We start from the raw sequence: 19,050 nt of genomic DNA on the forward strand, positions 1-19,050 counted from the left end.
GATAGACTACACCGCCCGGACTCAGAAAGAGCGTTGGTGTTCCACTTTGATTGTACCAAAGTGTTCTGGGTGGTTAGCAACTCTTTGTTGCGTATATTGGTGCAAAGAAAGGTAGGCAGTGCAGAAGAGAACTATCCCCGGATGGGTCATTCTCTGCATTAAAATGTGCTATGCTATAGCTAAAACCCTTGAAGGGTTAGCACGCTCATTCTAGCAGAGCTACAGCTACATCGACTGCATTACCACATGAAGTTCCAGTCCTGGACATCTGTGAGGCAGCAACGTGGGCATCCTTGCACACATTCACCAACTTTGTCCCTTTGGTCCTGCAGGACTTTCTAGTATGATCTTAGTTTTTAGACCTTCCTCTGGGGATGGTATAGCTTGGGTATCTATTCTATTCTATCTATCTATTCTATCTATTGGGTAAGGAATCTGCTATTAGAAGCCCCTATCAGATGAACAAAGTACTTCCCTTCTGTAACACCTTCTCTATTAGACACATTTTCGTTGCAGACTCCTTACTGACCCACTCATTCTCCCTGCTCTGCAAACTGATATCTAGGGAGAGGGGCTTCCCATTCAAAGCCCTAGTTTTGATGCTCCAGTGGTCAGTGTTCATCATGGCTCCGCACTTCTGGTGTGGAAAGTTGTGAAAAGAAACTGACATCTGAGCACCAGAGTGGTGCCTCTAGAGGTTCTGTGACATCAAATCCGGCGCGCATGACAACAGATGCAGAGCCAACTGACGCCACCTGACGATGTGCAGGGTTACTGCTCGAGAAAAATCTGCAGATCCAGACTGATGCCTTGGAAAAATTCTAAGGTAAGGAATTTGCAAATAAAATATGTCTCTACCAGATAAGTCGTTACCAAAGGTAAGTCATCTGGTAGAGACATATTTTAGTTGCAGATTGCTTACCGACCCACCCATCCTCCTCACTCTGCAAACTCGGGATAGGGACTTCTCTTTCAGGGACCTAGTTTTGACACACTAGTGGTCAGTGTTCTTTGTGGCTCTGCGCTTCTGGCGTGGAAAGTCGTGAAAAGAAACTGACGTCAGCTCATGGGGTTGCGCCTATATAGGTCCTGCAACGTCATATCTGGCGCAAACAATGCCGATGATGGACATGGAGCCGACCCACGCCATCTGACGGCACACATGGGTACTGCTCGAGAAAAATCTCCAGATCCAGACTGACACCTGTGGGATATTCTAAGGAAAGGAATCTGCAACTAGAATATATCTCTACCAGATAAGGCGTTACTGAAGGTAAGTAACTCGTTAAAAAATGACACACATTTTGTATGCCCTGACATTGAAAGGTTTTGTTTGTATTGATGTGAGAGGGATTCATTTCAGTGCTTAGCAGAGAAGATGTTGTGGCTCTATATTCGTCTAAATCTAACCGCTTACTTTCCTTGAAACACATTTAGTGGATTTACCCCTTAAATAAAGTATCCTTGGAGGGACTTCAAAGAAAAGAGCTATGTTTGAGAAGACAGGCCCTGCCTTGTCTCCTCAAAGGTAGATCAGAAACTTCCAGATGTCAAGCTTGTCCTAGTCGGCACCCCTCCCACCACTAGGGCCGCATAGTCAGAGCCTTCTGGTTTAGGGGTTAACAGAATCCATCTGAACCTCATTTGTGCACCACATTACAATTGTTTGGGGGCAAGCTGGTTGGTCTGCCCTGGCTATAGGCATTTAAAATCGATGCTTTCCTTACTCCCAGCCATCAGTGTGGGCTGTATGAGCAAGAATTGACAAGGAGACCTTGTATGATGTGCATGCTAGGAGCAAGTAGATCATAAGCCTGAATGTGCCTGACACCTCCTGTCTAACCTCACCTTCTTTCTGTGCCACTGCCTGTAGTTGCTCAGTTATCCTTTTGCCATTGATATGACATTAGCCACTGATGGACCAACTCTCAATTCTTATTTCCTTTCAACACAGGTTTTTTACCCACGAGAGAAATTTACCCACCCATACTACCTGAATCTACTGTGCGAACAGGTAAGTTGGTCTGATCTACAGCTCCCATTTATTTCACTCTTCTCCAAGATAATTTTAGGCCTCTTACAGTCTTTAGGTGGGTTCCTCTTCTTATAGCATTTCCCTGCTCAAACTCTCCATTGCCCTCTATCATCTGGCATTTTCAGCTCACATCTCTGGCTTCCCAAACCATAGGTCTTTCTGTACTCAGGCAGACCACGTCTGCTGGGTACACGACTACTCCTATGAAGATTGTAACAGTTGGTCTTAGTTTGCAGATCAAAAAATGTTGAGAGAGTTTTTTTCATCATGAGCAGAAAACAGCCAAAATGTGAAATTACTGTCCCAGATTTGGTTTGGACACGTGTGAGCTGCATCAAGGATACATCCAAAAGTAGATCAATAACCCTTTTGTCTACTATTTAAGGTACTTGTGGTATGCGGAGAGTGCTACCCAATAAGGGAGAGCCTAGAGAGAGTAGGAAATGTTTGTTGCATCCTTAAAGAGGTCTTTTATCCTCTCTCCATCTCTCTCTCACTCTTCTGTTCATTCTGTTCTCTTGTGCTAGTAACCTCAGTTCAGAAACTCACAAAGAGTGGGAATGAGGTCTGAACGTCTGTTTCACTCTGCTAATACAGTGTGTGGCACACTTGTGGGTGGTGAAACACATTTACACAGCCTCGAAGGGATTCAGGCTCCAATCCTTTCAATCCAACACCTTCCTCAATTATCAAACTCACACAATAATTCCCCTTCAGTGTCACAACAACAGGGCAAGATCGTTGAGTATGTAAGACCCACGGCTGTCCTCTCTAGTGCAGTATGTATTCACCCTTACCTTCCTATTCCTTTTCTCTAGATCATGCGAGATACATACTCAGAGTCGTGCTTCCGAATCTCAAAAGAGGAGAGACGCAAAATGAAAGACTTGTTGGGTAAGAGCTGGCTTTTTCTTATTAGATGCCATATGGTTTATGAGGAAAGGAAAAGGAAATGATTTCACAATAGGTTGATGCCTGGGAAAGCTAATGAGCTGGGATTTTGACTAGGGCTGGGACTGAAGCAAAAACAGTCACTCCTAACATGTGCCCAAAGCCCTGGACTTTCAAAAGTTTTGGACTATTGAGAAATCTTCCTAATTTTTTACCAGTCCTTTTAACCTCTGCCTGGGAATAAGTGTGTTCGCCATCTGGCTGCAGGGGCAGCATTTTGAAAATCTGCCATTGCTCGAGTGTTCATTTATTGATGACTCTTACAGCTTTTGTTTCATTGGTGGAGATCTTGCATACTTCACAGTTACAATGGTTATGGCAATACACGTATTCACTCCCTGTTGGGTTTGTCATTCAAAACAAAAACTATTTTAACTTGGGGAGCGTTTTTGCTCTGTTTATTTTTTCAAGATGACTTTGTGTATTCTTAGCTGCCATTTCTTGTGGTTGGGTTGTGGTTGAAACACTTTCTTTGTTGCTTCATTTTAGTTGGCTAACATTATATGTTTCAGAGTTCTTTAGAGGATTATTTCCACGTGAATAAATATGCAAACGGAGTTACATATTTTATTTAATCACATAGAGTAAAGGCAGCCTGTGGACTGTGTACAAAATGCAACCTAGTTCAAAACACAACCCTTCCTCTTGGTAGAAACATCATATACGTCTATGTGCATAGATAACACCCACCCACTCCACATTCTAGGAGGTTAGTGCATGACATTCGGTCATTTTTTAAAATTCTTACAGTTAGTCCCTCAAGCGTCCCTTGGCACCCTATAAATCATACACCATGATTTATTGCAAACATGTCCATTTAGCAAAAATGGCATGTCTGAGAAAAAAATACTGACCGCTCAAAACACTTTTCAAAACAGTGCATATTCTACTAGCACTAACCAGTCACACTGTTTAATTAGCTTCTATGCAGGGCAAATTTGACGTGGTAATCTTGCTAAGCTTTTTAATTCTAAGTTAAATAGCAAAGTATTTAGGGGACTGATGAACCTAATGCTTCCCATAATGCACTGACTGCACATAATGCTAATAACAATGAAAACGCACTAAATTAATTTGAGTTCCAGTCATGTTCAGAATATGATGGAATTATTCTGACCAGTCTTAAACCGCCAATGTCGGAATTTGACCAAATCTGAGCATGCCCCCTGAAACACAGGCGCTCTACTTTTATCTCGTCCATTGTTAGATTCATAAACATAGCATTCAAATAAGATGATGTGCCTAGCTCTCTAAATTGTACCATATGTAGGCCTCTTTTAAAAAAGACCTCTTCACATCTGAATTTTTTTATCAACCATCACTTTTTTACAAGTGACATCTAGAGGAATAGAAACAGTAATCTCTGGATTTCAAGAAACTCTGGAAAAATGTAAGCTCTTTGATCTGAAATAATAAGATTTTTGCTTGCATCATTCCACTAAGTAAACCATATTGGTTGTGAGGGTTGACCTACTTCTTCTCTTTGACCAGGAGCAAATAGATATGATGATACTAGTTGACGTTAGTTCTGCTCTTGTCCATCTGGCGTCCTAAGCTTGGTACAAGAGGTAAAGTATTCTGAAGTTGTGCTCACTTGTCAGCTCCATCTAAACACTTGCATCTGATAGCCACATCAGGACCACTGGCTAAAATTGGCTGGTTAAGGATGGATGGTGGATGGATATATTGATTGATTGCCTTCACTGTCACCAATATAAATAACGGATAGGAAGCCATTAAGATGTCTTTCGCTTAAATTTATACAAACACGCTGCACTGGATTACATACAATAAGCATTGCAGAACTTCCACACTTTGCGACTGTTGCTCCTGCCTCCTAATTACATATGTGACTTTATAAATAGGTTTATGTTAAATATATTTTGTGTCAGATTTCCATATATGCACATCAGGAGATAAGAATGTGTGAATTGTTTACATAGATGTAAGAGTGTAGACCAAAAGAGGAGCTGAGACTAGTGAGAGAAGTAGTCTACAAATGGGGCCATCACAGTGCTCTGTGGTGCACAGTAGTGACGAGAAAGCATAAAATATTATTGGCCGATGTAGAGTGATTAAAAAGATTCAAGGCCAGCAAAGGCAGAACCAGAAAGTAAAAGCAGGTCAAGACAGATAGTACAGTCCGGTACCCACTGTGCCAAAACAGCTGCAATATCAAAAAGAATGAGAAATCATATGTTCAGAGTGATGAACAGAAGTGAGTTAATTTGTGCCAAAGAGTAGGACTGTTTCTGTAGACTACACTGCCGACATCAACCATGAATGGGACCGTGCAAGTAAGAGTTCAGAAAAAAAAAGTTTTCTGGTGTACATGAAGATTAAACAGAATTGAAAGAAGTGGCATTTGTGGCTAGTTAACAGGGAGCGATAGAGACTTTTATAAGTTGATGGAGGATTGGATCATTCTTGAAAAAAAAAATGACTAGTCGCAGGATTAAGTGTCCAAAAAGGGAACCTCTGAGGTCTGAAGACCCATTTTTTCCATACAACCTGTTGCGATGACTTCACCACTAAATATGCACTTCCAACACTACCCTGTAGCACTTGATTGGTGGGATGGCTAAAACTGGATCCTCCATTCGGGTGTTTGCCCTTTCTAGCTGGTCAAAGGCTTTAACTTCATATCCATGGTGGTATTTGAAGTTCGTAGTGTTCTGTAGAGTGTTAGCTTTGCCTCTTACACCACCCCTGTGAACATAATCACTGTTCACCCAAAGCGCTCTGATGCCACTCCCAGCTGTGGGATGCGCTTTATGAAAACAAAATACAGACAGAAAATAAGTTAAATATGATTGGGTACTAGGAGAGGATTGATGGAAATGATAAGTATGGTGAAAAGGGGTTTGATGATGCCGTGTTGGGGTTAGCATAACTTAAGATGAAACTGAACTCACTCCTTGAGAGCAAGCAAATGAAGAAAGGCACGATGTACCATGGTAGAATCAGTATGAAACTGAGCCACATGTACACAAATTGGGAAGAGGGTCCTTACAAGATAATTGTTGATTGCAAAATCTGAGGCTGTGAGAAAAGAATCAGGAGAGGAAAGCAGTCCCTGTTGAGTGTTGCAAAGGCATCGATGATTGGAGTGAGAAAAAATAGATATATTGGAAGCAGTGAATTATAGAGGTATGTGATGAGTAAAGATATAAAGATATAAGAGCACTGAAGGATTGTGTTTCTTTTTCTAGAGGTTTCAAACTTTCTGCTGGAAGGTAAAACATAGAGTGGGTGATTGGCTGTATACAAGGTTGAAAAGGCTTTTGTGAGTGTTGGAAGGGATGGGTATGAATCATTAAGCCAATCTGTATTATTAAGCAATAAGGCGAAGCAGCAGAGGCTAGAGTCAAAGAAGGAAAGTTGTCTAGTTGTGGAACTTTTTTTAAATAGAAACTTTTTTATTTTATTGGCATAAACAGCAGTAACAACATTTGCTCTGCTCAGATTCACAACAGTGCAGTACTCTTCAGATCCATGACCCCCTCTCACTCCCTTCAACCACTTGAAGGTCATTGTTTTGGTCCAAACAGCCTTTTCCTCGATCTTCCAGGCCATAATGTGACCACCATTATGTCCATACGTTTTCATATTTACGGGGACAGTATATGGCACTGTATATAATTTCTTCCAGCTTGCCACACCAACCCATACCTTTTATCCAAGATGCCATGGGTAGGGCTGTAGGGGAGTTCCACTCACTAGCTATGACCCTCTTTGCCACCACTATTCCCAGGCCCACCTGTGTCCCCACTGGCTCCCTCCCCCCGCACATCATCCAGTTTACCCAGCAGTGAAATCCTTGGATGAACCTCATTGGGTGTTCCTATCACTCCAGAAAGGGTGATCAACACTGTGGTCTAATACCTATATATAACAGGACAGGACCACACAATGTGATAAAAATTCCATCGTGGGTCCTGGCACCTATATCAGGCAGGCTTATCACAGGTTCCGGCCCTCAACAGTGAGATGTGAGATGTGCCTGATGGGGGTATTTGAATTGCATCAGTCGGAGCCTTGCTGATATCGCTAGTGTGCTGGGTGCCATGCATGAGTTCCTCCAATTAGTCTTGTCCAATGCTCCCACCAATTTCTCCCACTTCTCCCTCAAGAGGCCCATTAGGTCGGGCGAGTGAACTACCCGGCTCTTATAAATCTCCAATACCCCACACTTTCCCAGATGGCCCATAAGCAACCTTCCTTCCAGTGGGTTGTATTCTGGGATATCCTCTAGGCTCCTGTGAAATTTGCTGAGTGCATGCTGAAGTTGGAGATATCAAATAAATTGGGAGGTTGGCCTTTGGAAGTCTCCCCTTAATTCCTGGAACGACCTTATGTGGTCCTGCTCCCAGACATCACCCAGCTTCGATATCTCTATATGGTCCCATCCTCTAAAGCCCTCCAGTTTTGAGATGTGCTTCAACCATTGGCCTGCCCACAGGAGGTTCCCCAGTGTAATTCTGCAATCCCAACCTGTTCATATCAGGGCTGCTATCCATGCCCGAAAGACCTCCTGTGTCACCCCCGGGAGGAAGGCCAGCATGGGTGCCCCGTCATCACCATATTCAAGTTCAGGAGGGACACCTTACTCTGATACGCAGGATCTCCCCAATCCCGTGCATCCAGTCATTGACGGGCAAGTGTTGGGTTGCCCAGTAGTATAGGTGAACATCTTCCGTAGTGAGGCCGCCATCGTAGGCCACCATGGACACATTTGCCGAATGCCACTCACAGAGGTTTGCTGGCCCATATAAATCTGTGCCCTAATGCGTCATAGCTCTGAACCAGGTCCTTGGGATGTGTAGGGGGTAGTTTTGAAGGACATATAGCCTTGGGAGGGCCGTCATTTTGAAAAGTGCTATCCTACCCAGGAGATTAAGGGGGAGCTTGTCCCATCATGCCATGCCTTCCTGAACCCTCAGTATCACTGGACAAAGGTTTAAGCTCGGGGAAAGGCCTAGTTCTCAGGAGATGTAAATCCTCAGATATTAAAAACTAAGGTAACATATTGGGATGTGGGGATGCCAACTCTCGTCCTGGCTGTCACCCCTCAAGGGGGCTAGCAGACCTTTAACCCGGAGGCCACTCCAAAGACATCTAGGATATGGAGGACCTGAGTTCTGGTCACAGCCAGTCTGGATAAGAACAACAGGATGTTATCAGCATAAAGAGCTATTCGATCTTCAGTTGCCAGGCCTCAATCGAATCCCCATACAGTGGGGCATCACAGTGGATCCAGGCCACCAAAAGCTCTATGGCCAATGCCAACAGGATGGGGGAGTGCAGACATCCCTGTCTGGTGCCCCTTTCAAAGGGGAATCTTTGGGATAACACTCCAATGATACTTACCCAGGCTGTGGACCAGCGTAAAGGATCCTGACGAAGGCATGAAACTTAGGTCCAGACCCCATCCGAATAAGGGTTTCCTTCAAGTACAACCAACTGACAGTATCAAATACCTTCTCAAAGTATCAAGAGGAGGGCTCAGGACCCCAGGTCCTGAATGCAAGCCAGTGCCAAGTGTACCCTCTGAGTGCTGTGTCTGACACTGCGGCGTGGACTAAAACCACATTGGTCCAGATGGGACTGATGCGGAATGACCTGTAGCAGGCAGTTGGCGAGGAGTTTTGCATATAGCTTCACCTCCGTATTGATAAGGGAGATGGGCCTGTAAGATGAACAACTACGATGCGGGTGACCTGGCTTGGACAGATCCACTATCATAGCCCTGGTAAATAAATCTAGAAGGAGCAGGAGAACATCCAGCCAAACCTGCAGTAGTATTCCACTGTGTAGCCATCCGGCCTTGGCGTCCTCCCAGAGTTCAGATCTGCCAGTGCGTCTCCCACCTCCTCAAGGGTGATGGTTTGCTCTAGGGATGCCCTATGTGCCACCGCCAGTCAGGCCTCTGGAAGGTCGGCGACCAGGAGTTTCAATGATTCACATTCTGGACGGGCCTGTGCTGTGTACAGCTTCTTGTAATATTGGGCAAAGACCTCCGCAATCCCCTGTGAATCCTCAACTATCTGCCTGGCCTCATCTGTTATGCTTGGTATCACCTTGGTTTCAGATTTCCTCGTGGCCTACCAGTGTAAGAGCTTGCTCAATTTGTGCCCCACTACCCCCGCCACCATTCACACACTCTTTGCCCGGAGGCCATCCAGCACTTCCAGGCTTCCTCCATGCATAACTGGTGCAGCATTGCTCTATCAAACTCCAGCTGGTGCCACATTGGGTCTGTCAAACTACTAGGATTCCCATGCTCCTGCGCCAGTAGTGAAGCTTCTAAGTCTGTTATGCGGCTCCTTTTTTCATGGCCTATACCCCTAACATAGGTACCGACGATACCGCTCATGTAGGCTTTGCATGCTCCCCACAACACACATGGAGACTCCACTGCACCCCTATTTATGTCTACAAAGGCTTTTTAAGCTCCCCCATCAAGTAATCCGTAAGGAGCCAAGCATTCAGGCGTCACATTGGGTGATCACCAATATATGAAGTGCCAAAGTGAGTCAGCACCAGAGCATGGTCCGAAATACAGCGGGGAGTATTTGTGATCCCAATGTACAGAGAAGATCTTCAGCTGGAGGAACCAAGTAATCTGTGCGAGACAGGGACCCATGAGCTGCTGAAGCATGTGTATATTCTTGTTTCTCAGGATTCCTAACCTGCCAGGAATCACTTAGAGGGTTATTACAACTTTGGAGGTGGTGTTAATCCGTCCCAAAAGTGACGGTAAAGTGACGGATATACCACCAGCCGTATTACGAGTCCATTATATCCTATGGAACTCGTAATACGACTGGTGGTATATCCGTCACTTTACCGTCACTTTTGGGACGGATTAACACCTCCTCCAAAGTTGTAATAACCCCCTAAGTCCCAACCCTCTCGATCACTCCGCCAGGCCCTTCCCCTGCCTCAGTGGACCGTCCCAAGCTCTATAACAGTCCAGTTATTCCATTACGTCATTAAAGTCTCCTCCTTCAATAGTCACCCTGGGGGACAGGGCGGTCACCAGGTCTCTAAGGGCCCTTAAAGTGGACTGATGCGTGGCAGGCGGGACATAGACAATTATGTTATATACGGTCCCTCTTGGGCCCTTCCCAGGATTATATACTGACCCAGATCGTCCTGTGTGACCTTGGTTACTGCTAGGTGTAGTGTTTTATATGATAGGATGGCAACTCAGTGGGACCCATGTGTGTACCCTGTCATAGCCTCTGCAGGCCAGGAAGTGGCAATTGTGACCCTTAGATGGGGCTTCTTGAGCAAAATGGCCTGTGAGTTATGTCATTGTGCAAATTGGAGTACGGCCCCCTTCTTGATCCGGTCTAAGAAACCGTTGATATTCAAGGCCACTGAGTGTAACCCCATAATAGTAGTGGTAAGGTTGGCAAGTGAAGGGTGCATAGGGTAAATGACCCTCCCACCCCCACCACAACCCCTTGAGCAAGGCCCAGAAAGGGTCTGACCGGTGGGGCCACCCTCAAGGTATGTAAATGATGCAGGATCGTGTAGTGAATCTACTGGCAATGAGAAACAAAGGAAACAAAAGAATCCAAGAACATACAATTGAAAAACAAACCCCAGCTGCCCGAATCCCTCCACAATATACTTCCCTCCCTAAAGAAGCATCTGTCATCCACCCCCAACTTTAACATAGAGCTAAGGGGATTGATGTACTCAAACGGGTCGGACGGAACATCTAACAGGTGCCCCCGGAGAAACCACAATTGGTAGAACTCAGCAACGATACAATGCTGCTGGTGTGCAATGTGAATTTTAACTGTTAACATTGGGGACTCAGCCCAGATTGTCATATTTATTGGCAACAGGGTGTCGCTAGGATGTGGGCAGAGCGGTCGACTGCCATGGTGGGGGCTGGTTGGTCATGAGTGGTCGTTCGGTGAGCCGGGTCCATGCCTCTATTGGCATGTCAAAGAACACAGTCTTGGAGTAATAGATAAAGCGCAACCTGGGGGAGTACAGAAGCATTTTGGAGATCTGCATAGCTTGCAGTTTGAGCTTAACCTGTTTATATGATTTGCGTTGTGTCTGAACCAGGCAGGTATAGTCAGTCTTTGAAACACCAGGTTCCCTTTCACTCTGGCACTCTGCAAAATGGTATCTTGGTCCCTGTAATTCAGGAACCGTGCCATCAACAGTTGTGGCGGTGCCCGTGGCGGAGGCTTGCAGGCCCATGAGGGATGCCCATCTAAACAGCTAGTGGACCTGTGAACCTGCCATCTTGATCTGGCTCTGTGAAGCCTTGTAATGGCCCATGAAGTCCTGTCTCTCTGTGCCCCACCACAGTGATGTATAAGAGAGTTAGACAGGGGTCAGACCCACCCCTGGGGGTCTTCCACAATTAGTGGGCCAATCCTTAAGTCCACTTCAAGGGGGATGCTAACCCGCTTGCTCCATGGGTGTTTACCTGGGCAGCACGAGCAGACAGCCCTCCACCTCGATCTGCCAGGGCCCTCTCCAACAGCCAGCCCCCACCCCTTGTAGAAATCCTGATGCTTGCAGATCCTCCTCCTGGGGGCCTAAAACTTCTTGGCAGGGTGTACGGCGTCCACTCTATGAAAATAGTGGGTGGTCGCCCTATGGGGCCACCGATTGACACGATTCCGGGCCCCTCATGTCCCTCTGCACAGCTCGCTCCGAGGCCCTCCTTCACTGAAGATGAGAGTCTGCCTCGGTCTCTAGGCCGGAAGGCCCGTTACTTGTTCCGGATGAGGGCAGATTTATGTCCAGCCCTCCCTGCACCATGAGGGAGGGTAGATACAAACCTCGGCTCCATCGGTGGTGCAGGTCCCAGGGCGCCTCTACAATGGGCTTCACCCTTTGGATTGACCGCTTGGGGGGCTGCACTGAGCTTGCTGCGCGGCTGGAGGGATTGTATCTTCCCAACTGCTGCAGCGCTTGTGGCTGTGGATGTGTCCCCTGTCCTGGGCCGACAGAGCCCCGCAGGCAGAGGCAGGGACTGGTGCCCCACTGCCATGCCAACTTGGTCTCGAGGGCGTGTGCGGATATTGATGTTATGCTGTTGCAGCCTCTCCAGAAAAAATCAGGAGATGCTCATTGCCTCTGACTTGCCGTTTTGAAAAACGGGGCTTTCCAGGGATGCTGCCCAGACTGCTCTGTATGGTATAGCCCTGCTCTAGCCCCCCGCAAATATGTCGGCTGCGAGTTGGGGAGCCTGTCGGGCCCTGCTCAGACCCTCATAGGCAGCACCCAGTGGGGGTGGACGGTAGCTCACTCCAGCATGTCCTTCATCGTGACCGTCCAGTCTACAGGTGGAACTTAAAAACTTTTAACAGTATCACCACGCACTTGGAAAGCAGTACATTTAAGTGAATGAGGAGCAGAGGGGGCGTGACCGGCGACCAATGGTGCTGCACGCGTAACGCGGAGCTCCGAGCAGCGTCCACCGGGCCCAATATTATCCTGACATCAATAGCCTCCAATCATCTACATAAACAGAGTTCCGCAAATCGGAATATCCAGAGCACGAACAAGGCGAATGGCTCATCCAAATAAGCACTGAAAAACAGAGAAAAACAGGAAAGAAAAACCCAATCGGCAAATCCAAGATGGCGGCCGCGAGTCCACGTTAAAAAGGAATAAAGATCCCATGACGGTCAGAACAGCGCCGGACAAACCGCAGAGCCCGCGGTAGGTACAAGCTGCAATATACCCCCCTCCTCCACCTCTTAAGAGGAAAAGGGGCAAAACACAAAATTAGCAATATGATCCTGCCGGGGGCTCGGGGAGGGAGCGAAGTGCAAGCAGGGAGCGAAGAGAGCGGCTGGGTCTGAGAGAGTCGAAAGAGGAACGGAGAGACTGAAACACAACAGCCCTCCTTGATTCTGGCGCTGCGAGGGGTGGTGGAGCACTGAAGTCCCTGCCCCAATGGGAGAAGCAGGAATACCTTACAGCAGCTTAATACCCAGCATCCAGGAAAATAGTGTACAACTGAATAAAAGTAGCGAACTGACCCAACACTAACAATGAGTGCTCCCTGGGCCGAAATTAGCAAAACGATCCTGCCAAGGACTTGAGGAGGGAGCGAGGCGCAAGTAGGGAACGAAGAGAGCGGCTGGGTCTGAGAGAGTGGGAAGCGGAACGGAGAGACTGAAACACAACGGCCCTCCTTGATTCTGGCTATCCGTGTGGTGGTGGAGCGCTGAAGACCCTGCCCCAGTGGGAGAAGCAGGAATACCTTACAGCAGCTTACTACCCAGCACCCAGGGAAATAGTGTACAACTGAATAAAAGTAGCGAACTGATCCAACACTAACAGAAAGTGCTCCCTGGGCCGAAAGACAGAGTGCCCACTGACTATCTCCGACCTACAGCACTCACACTAACGATCTATAGCCGCACTAAGGGTGAATCCAGTACTTGGATGCACAGACACACTAATCAAAACAAGTGGGCTCTCAGAACACTACACAATGGGTAAACCCAAGAAAAGAGAAGGACCTGAACGAGAGGACACTACGTTGGTAAAATCCTTATCTCAACTGCAAGAGGGAACGGCAAACACTGACTCTCCTTCCACAGAAACCACGCTAGACACAATACTATTAGCGATAAAAGACTCCCGGTAAGCACTAGAACAAAAAATAGACTCCCTGACAACGGATCTCTCTCTCTTAAGAGATGACCATAGAAAATTGTCAGATAGGGTAGGTACAAATGAGAGAGCACTGGAACAAATGATCCCAGATCAAAAATCCTACACCACCGACCTGAACAAACTAACAGCCAGAGTGAGACAGCTTGAAAACAGAGCCGAAGACGCCGAAAACCGCTCCTGAAGAAGCAATATTCGCATAATGGGTCTCCCTGAAAAATCAGAACTTGGAGCACAATGCATGGAAGCGATCCTTGAAGACTGGGTAAAACAAATAATCCCACCAGAGGGGCTGTCCCCATTTTTTGCAGTCGAAAGAGCGCATAGAGTACCAACCAGACTCCCCCCACCAGCAGCAGATCCAAGACCAGTAGTCGCCAAACTACTGCATTTTACAGATAGGGACTACATCCTCTCACAGGCAGGACTCAAAGGGGAAATCATGCTTGATAATCAACAAATAATGTTTTTCCCAGACTTCTCTAATGAAACACAGAAGCAAAGAGCATCCTTTAGAGATGCCGAAAAACGGCTCAGAAATATGGGAATCCAATATGCCATGCTCTTCCCAACTAAGATAAGAGTGGCACACGGAGATAGAACTCACTTCTTCACATCACCCTAACTAGTATGGGACTGGCTGGAAACGATAGAGCAGCCCACATCCACTCCACAAAAAAAGAGACAGATAACGACCAAAAAACAGTGGAATGGTGCAAGCAACCGCAACCCAAGAAGAACACCACTGGACCAGTTACCATCTAAAGAAAGACTGGAAGCGGTATCTAACGTAGCTATAATAAGTGGAGGAGACCTGCCCATTACGAGATCACTGGAATCACTATCTGATCACGACTCGAACTCGGGCAACACATCCATTTCCTCCCAAGGCACTTCAGTTAGCATGCCAAAAGTAACTCTGAAGTCATCAGAAGAACTTTTTTGAACTCTTAACCTCGAAACCCCAAGAACACGGGGGAAAACACAAAAATAAAGGCTATCCAGATGCCTCCAAAGGAATGAACAAACTACTGGAGCTGCATAAAACAAATGAGAACTTCAATTTAAGTACTATCAATGCCCGATGACTCCTTGCTTCAACAGACTGAATCATTCTCGACGAGTAATCCAAAAGCTAAGAGTTATTAATCTAAATGTGACAAGAACTATGCGTGAAATGATTGGGCTATAATAGAATGTATATGGTTCGGAGGTCCAACCTGGAGACAAGCTCGAGTCCCTGGTACACTGCCTTACCCAATAGTTACTAGTCTTAGATCTAAAAGTTTGGACGGGGATAGTTCTAAATACCGGTCCTGGGGTAGGGAGGGGGGAGTTGGGGAAGTACACGGTTGAGTAATAGGGGAACTACATCCAGCACTAATATGTTAATCACTCTGTACTGTATAGAAAGAAGAAGAAGAAGGAACCTAGGAGAGGTTGAGAAGGGAGGACAGAACGCGTACAATTCTGACCGCTTAATATGGATTTCCCCCTGATATACAAAATTCTTACTTGGAATGTTAGAGGCCTGATCAATATGAACAAAAGATATAAAATTTATAACCAACTTAAAAGGAGAGGCGCCCACATAGCAATATTACAGGAAACCCACTTACTGGAACAAGAGGTCAGAGCCCTAGCAAAGCGCTGGCGAGGCCAGGTATTCGCGACATCCTACTAAGCCTGTGCTAGGGGAGTACTGATCTGGATACACCCGGGGGTCCCCTTCCAAAAAAAACAAGAGATACTAGATGAAGACGGCTGGTATGTCCTTATCACTGGGAGACTGGCAGGGAGAGATATTACAATAGGAGGAGTGTATGCCCCAAACCAGGAACAGGGTTCCTTCCTAACTAGGCTCTCAAGGGAATTAGGCTCTAATTTTACCCAAGCTACCCTTATATGGGGGGACTATAATTGCATTGCGAACCCCATACTTGATAGATCCCACCCCCCCCTACAAGGATCACCAACCATTAAAACGGCTAAACTATTTTCTGATTGGCAACACCAATGGGGATTTAGCGACTGCTGGAGACATGTCCACTCTGTCACTAGAGACTACCTATTCCATCCTACAATTCATGACCTACATGTCAGACTAGACACAATCCTAGCCTCTCCCGAGATAGAAAGCGGGGTGTGCTCCGCCGAATATCTATGTCGTACCCTCTCCGATCATAACCCATTCATGATTTCATTGTCCTGGGGGAGGGAAAGAACCTGCATTCCAACTTGGAGACTAAGAGCGGAAATGCTGGAAGATGAAGCATTCAAATGCTCCATATCCGAATCCATTAAAGATTTTTTCAATCTCAATACAGGAACAGCATCTAGCAGGGCGATAGAATGGGAGACTTTTAAGACCGTAATCCGAGGGAAATGTATAGCAGACAATGTCGGAGTGAGGAGATCACTGGAACAAGATATCCAAAAATTAGAGAGAACCCTTAGGGAACTAGAGCGACAGAGACCCGTACACCCAGAAGTTGCCTCTGACATCACGTCTATTAAGGGGAAAGTAGCGGAAGCCACAGAAATACTATGCAAATTTGACTATAAGAAATATCTAGAAAGAGAACATACAGAGGGAGATAAAGCGAGCTCGCTCTTAGCTTGGATGGCGGCCCGCCAAGACAGCAATCAATGATAATGGAGATAGAAGACATAGATGGGAGTCATTTATTTGAACAAAAGTCAATTGATCAAAGATTTGCAAACTATTACGCACAGCTCTATGCCCCCACCCCCTGGAGCTGCTAACCTCCACTCAAGTGAAGTCCCTAGAAGATCTCGACCTCCCACAGCTAGAGGAGAGAGAAACACTAACCTTAGCTGAACCTATTTTGATACCCGAGATTAGAACTGCAATACAAAACATGGCCAGGGGGAGAGAACCTGGGGCAGATGGGCTCCTGGTAGAGTTCTACAGCGTATTCCTCGAACAACTTGCCCCACACTTATGTAACCTATATATAGAAGCCAAAGAAAAGAAAGCCCTCCATCTAACCACCAATGAGGCGATTATGATCCCTCTACTAAAACCCAATAAACCAATGAGGGACGTACGCTCTTACCGCCCTCTCTCCATGTTAAACCTAGACTATAAAATACTTAGCAAAATATTAGCCTCCCGATTGCTGCCCTTTATGACACAACTAATCCATAAAGATCAAGCTGGATTCATACCACAGCGCAGCACCGCGCAGAATATACGGAGACTTGTATCAGTTATCCAATCGAGATCACCATCCCAACAACGGGCTGCAATAATATCAGTAGATATAGAGAAAGCATTCGGTAGTCTACGATGGGACTACCTTGAAAAAGTAATGCTGAAACTGGGCCTTGGACCTGAATTTGTGAAATGGACACAATTGCTTTACACGAAACCTACTGCACGGGTACGTACGGGCAGAACAATCTCAGACTCCTATATAATTGGCAGAGGCACCAGACAAGGCTGCCCACTGTCCCCATTACTCTTCGCCATTGCAGTGGAACCACTGGCCAGAATGGCCAGATCAGGGTCACACTTTGGGGGACTTCAAGTGGGAGCACAGTGAAACCATATCGCATTATATGCGGACGATATGCTAATTTTCCTTGGAGACAAAGACAAGGAACTCCCCGGGGCGTTGGCCATGTTAGAGTGCTTCGGCGAGGCCTCAGGTCTTAAGATAAACTGGAAGAAATCGTCAATCTTCCCGTTAGCGGAGGGAGTCCAAACGATGACTGATACCAGGGGCCTCCCCTGAACTCCCACCACATTCCGATATCTCGGCCTCAACATATATCACAAACCCTCAGACCTATGAGGCGGCAACATATACACTGCGATCAGGAAACTTAAAACTGATATACAGTTCTGGAAGACACTACCCCTGGCAGTTATGGGAAGAGTAGCAATATTAAAAATGACAGTACTTCCAAGATTTCTATATTTTTTCTCCACCATACCCCTACTCATACCCAAAGCAGTATTCAATGACTTGAACTCTATCATGTCTAACTTTATATGGGGACCAGGCAGACATAGACTAGCACTGAATACGCTCAAGAGACCTACTTTGGAGGGAGGCCTTGCAGCCCCTGATATGGAAACCTACTACTGGGCAGGCCAACTACAATGGTTGGCAAGATTCCTAAACGAGGATGCAACAATTTTGGAGCTACAGAACAATACTAGGTCATTATCCCATCCACTGTTAGGAGTACTAATATCCCCGGGAGGGAAACAATACCACTGTCCCCAGATAGGCAGGCAGTTAAATTCTCCTGGGAAAGAGCACTCAGACGTTCACACTCACACACCCCATATGCACCTGACATCCCAATAACGAGCCTAGTAAGCCTGATAGGAAATCAAGCTTTAACCGGTTTAAATAAACTAATCAGACATAATATCACCACACTGGGAGACTTATATCATAATCGGCAACTCAGGACCTTCGCTGAATTACGCGCGCAGTTCGATATTCCACCAGGAGCATTTATAATATATTCCGCAATAACTAGAATTATCCAGAGAACTTGGAAACTGGGAACACAAGAACCTCCTATACATGAGGGTTGCAGAGTTATTTGTACCCGAGGAGGAGATAGAGGCTTGGTTTCTATACTTTACAAAACAGTACACAAAGACACTCTTACTCAACTAGATAGCCTTAGACTAAAATGGCAAACTGAACTAGAGACCACAATAGAAGCGCAACAATGGGATAGAATTACCGCACATATATACCCAGTATCTAGAAACGCTCGATTTAAACTAATAAATATTTACATTTAGCATAGAGCCTACCTCACACCCCGTAGACTTGCAAAAATGTTCACCTCCAGTGGAAGCGACTGCCCCAGATGCACGGAGCCAGAAGCAGGCTTGGAGCACATGCTCTGGAACTGCCAGCAGGTAGTTCCATACTGGATAGAAGTATTTAAAACCCTGGAAATGATCACGGAGCGCAGACTGCAGCCTTCCCCGATGTCTGCTCTGTTAGGGGACTTTCCCCGCTCTGCTAACAAAAAAACTACTAATAAATGTATCGATTTAGCACTACTGCTAGCTAAAAGAGAAATAACAAGCTACTGGAAAGCATTGACAGGTCCTCAAATACAAAGATGGTTGAGTGCAGTGTTAAAGTGGGCGGAAGTAGAGGGATGTATATTACATAGAGAGGCTGCCCAAGGAAGGGGCTCTGGGGATACTGCAAACCAATGGGACACAATAATAGATGAACTCAAATACCCCGAAGAACCAGAGTCAGAACACTCACAAAACGTATCTAACCTAAGCTCTGATAAAGCCTCTTAATATACATGACAGGAAGTTAATGACCCTTAGAGAAACTGATTTACTGTACAGTATTCATTTATATATCAGAAAAAAATGT

General features: G+C 46.1%; 1 protein-coding gene across 1 annotated transcript in view; it reads left to right on the forward strand.

Annotated features, from left to right (window-relative positions):
* LOC138246014 (unconventional myosin-XVB-like) overlaps positions 1-19,050 on the forward strand; it is a 794,810-nt gene that overhangs the window by 453,962 nt on the left and 321,798 nt on the right. Inside the window, exons 22-23 of the mRNA XM_069200161.1 lie at positions 1,955-2,014; positions 2,854-2,929. Of these exons, the coding sequence (XP_069056262.1) occupies positions 1,955-2,014; positions 2,854-2,929 (136 nt within the window). The remainder of the gene's footprint in view (positions 1-1,954; positions 2,015-2,853; positions 2,930-19,050) is intronic.

Source organism: Pleurodeles waltl, chromosome 7, assembly GCF_031143425.1.
Source record: "Pleurodeles waltl isolate 20211129_DDA chromosome 7, aPleWal1.hap1.20221129, whole genome shotgun sequence".
NCBI lineage: Eukaryota > Metazoa > Chordata > Amphibia > Caudata > Salamandridae > Pleurodeles > Pleurodeles waltl.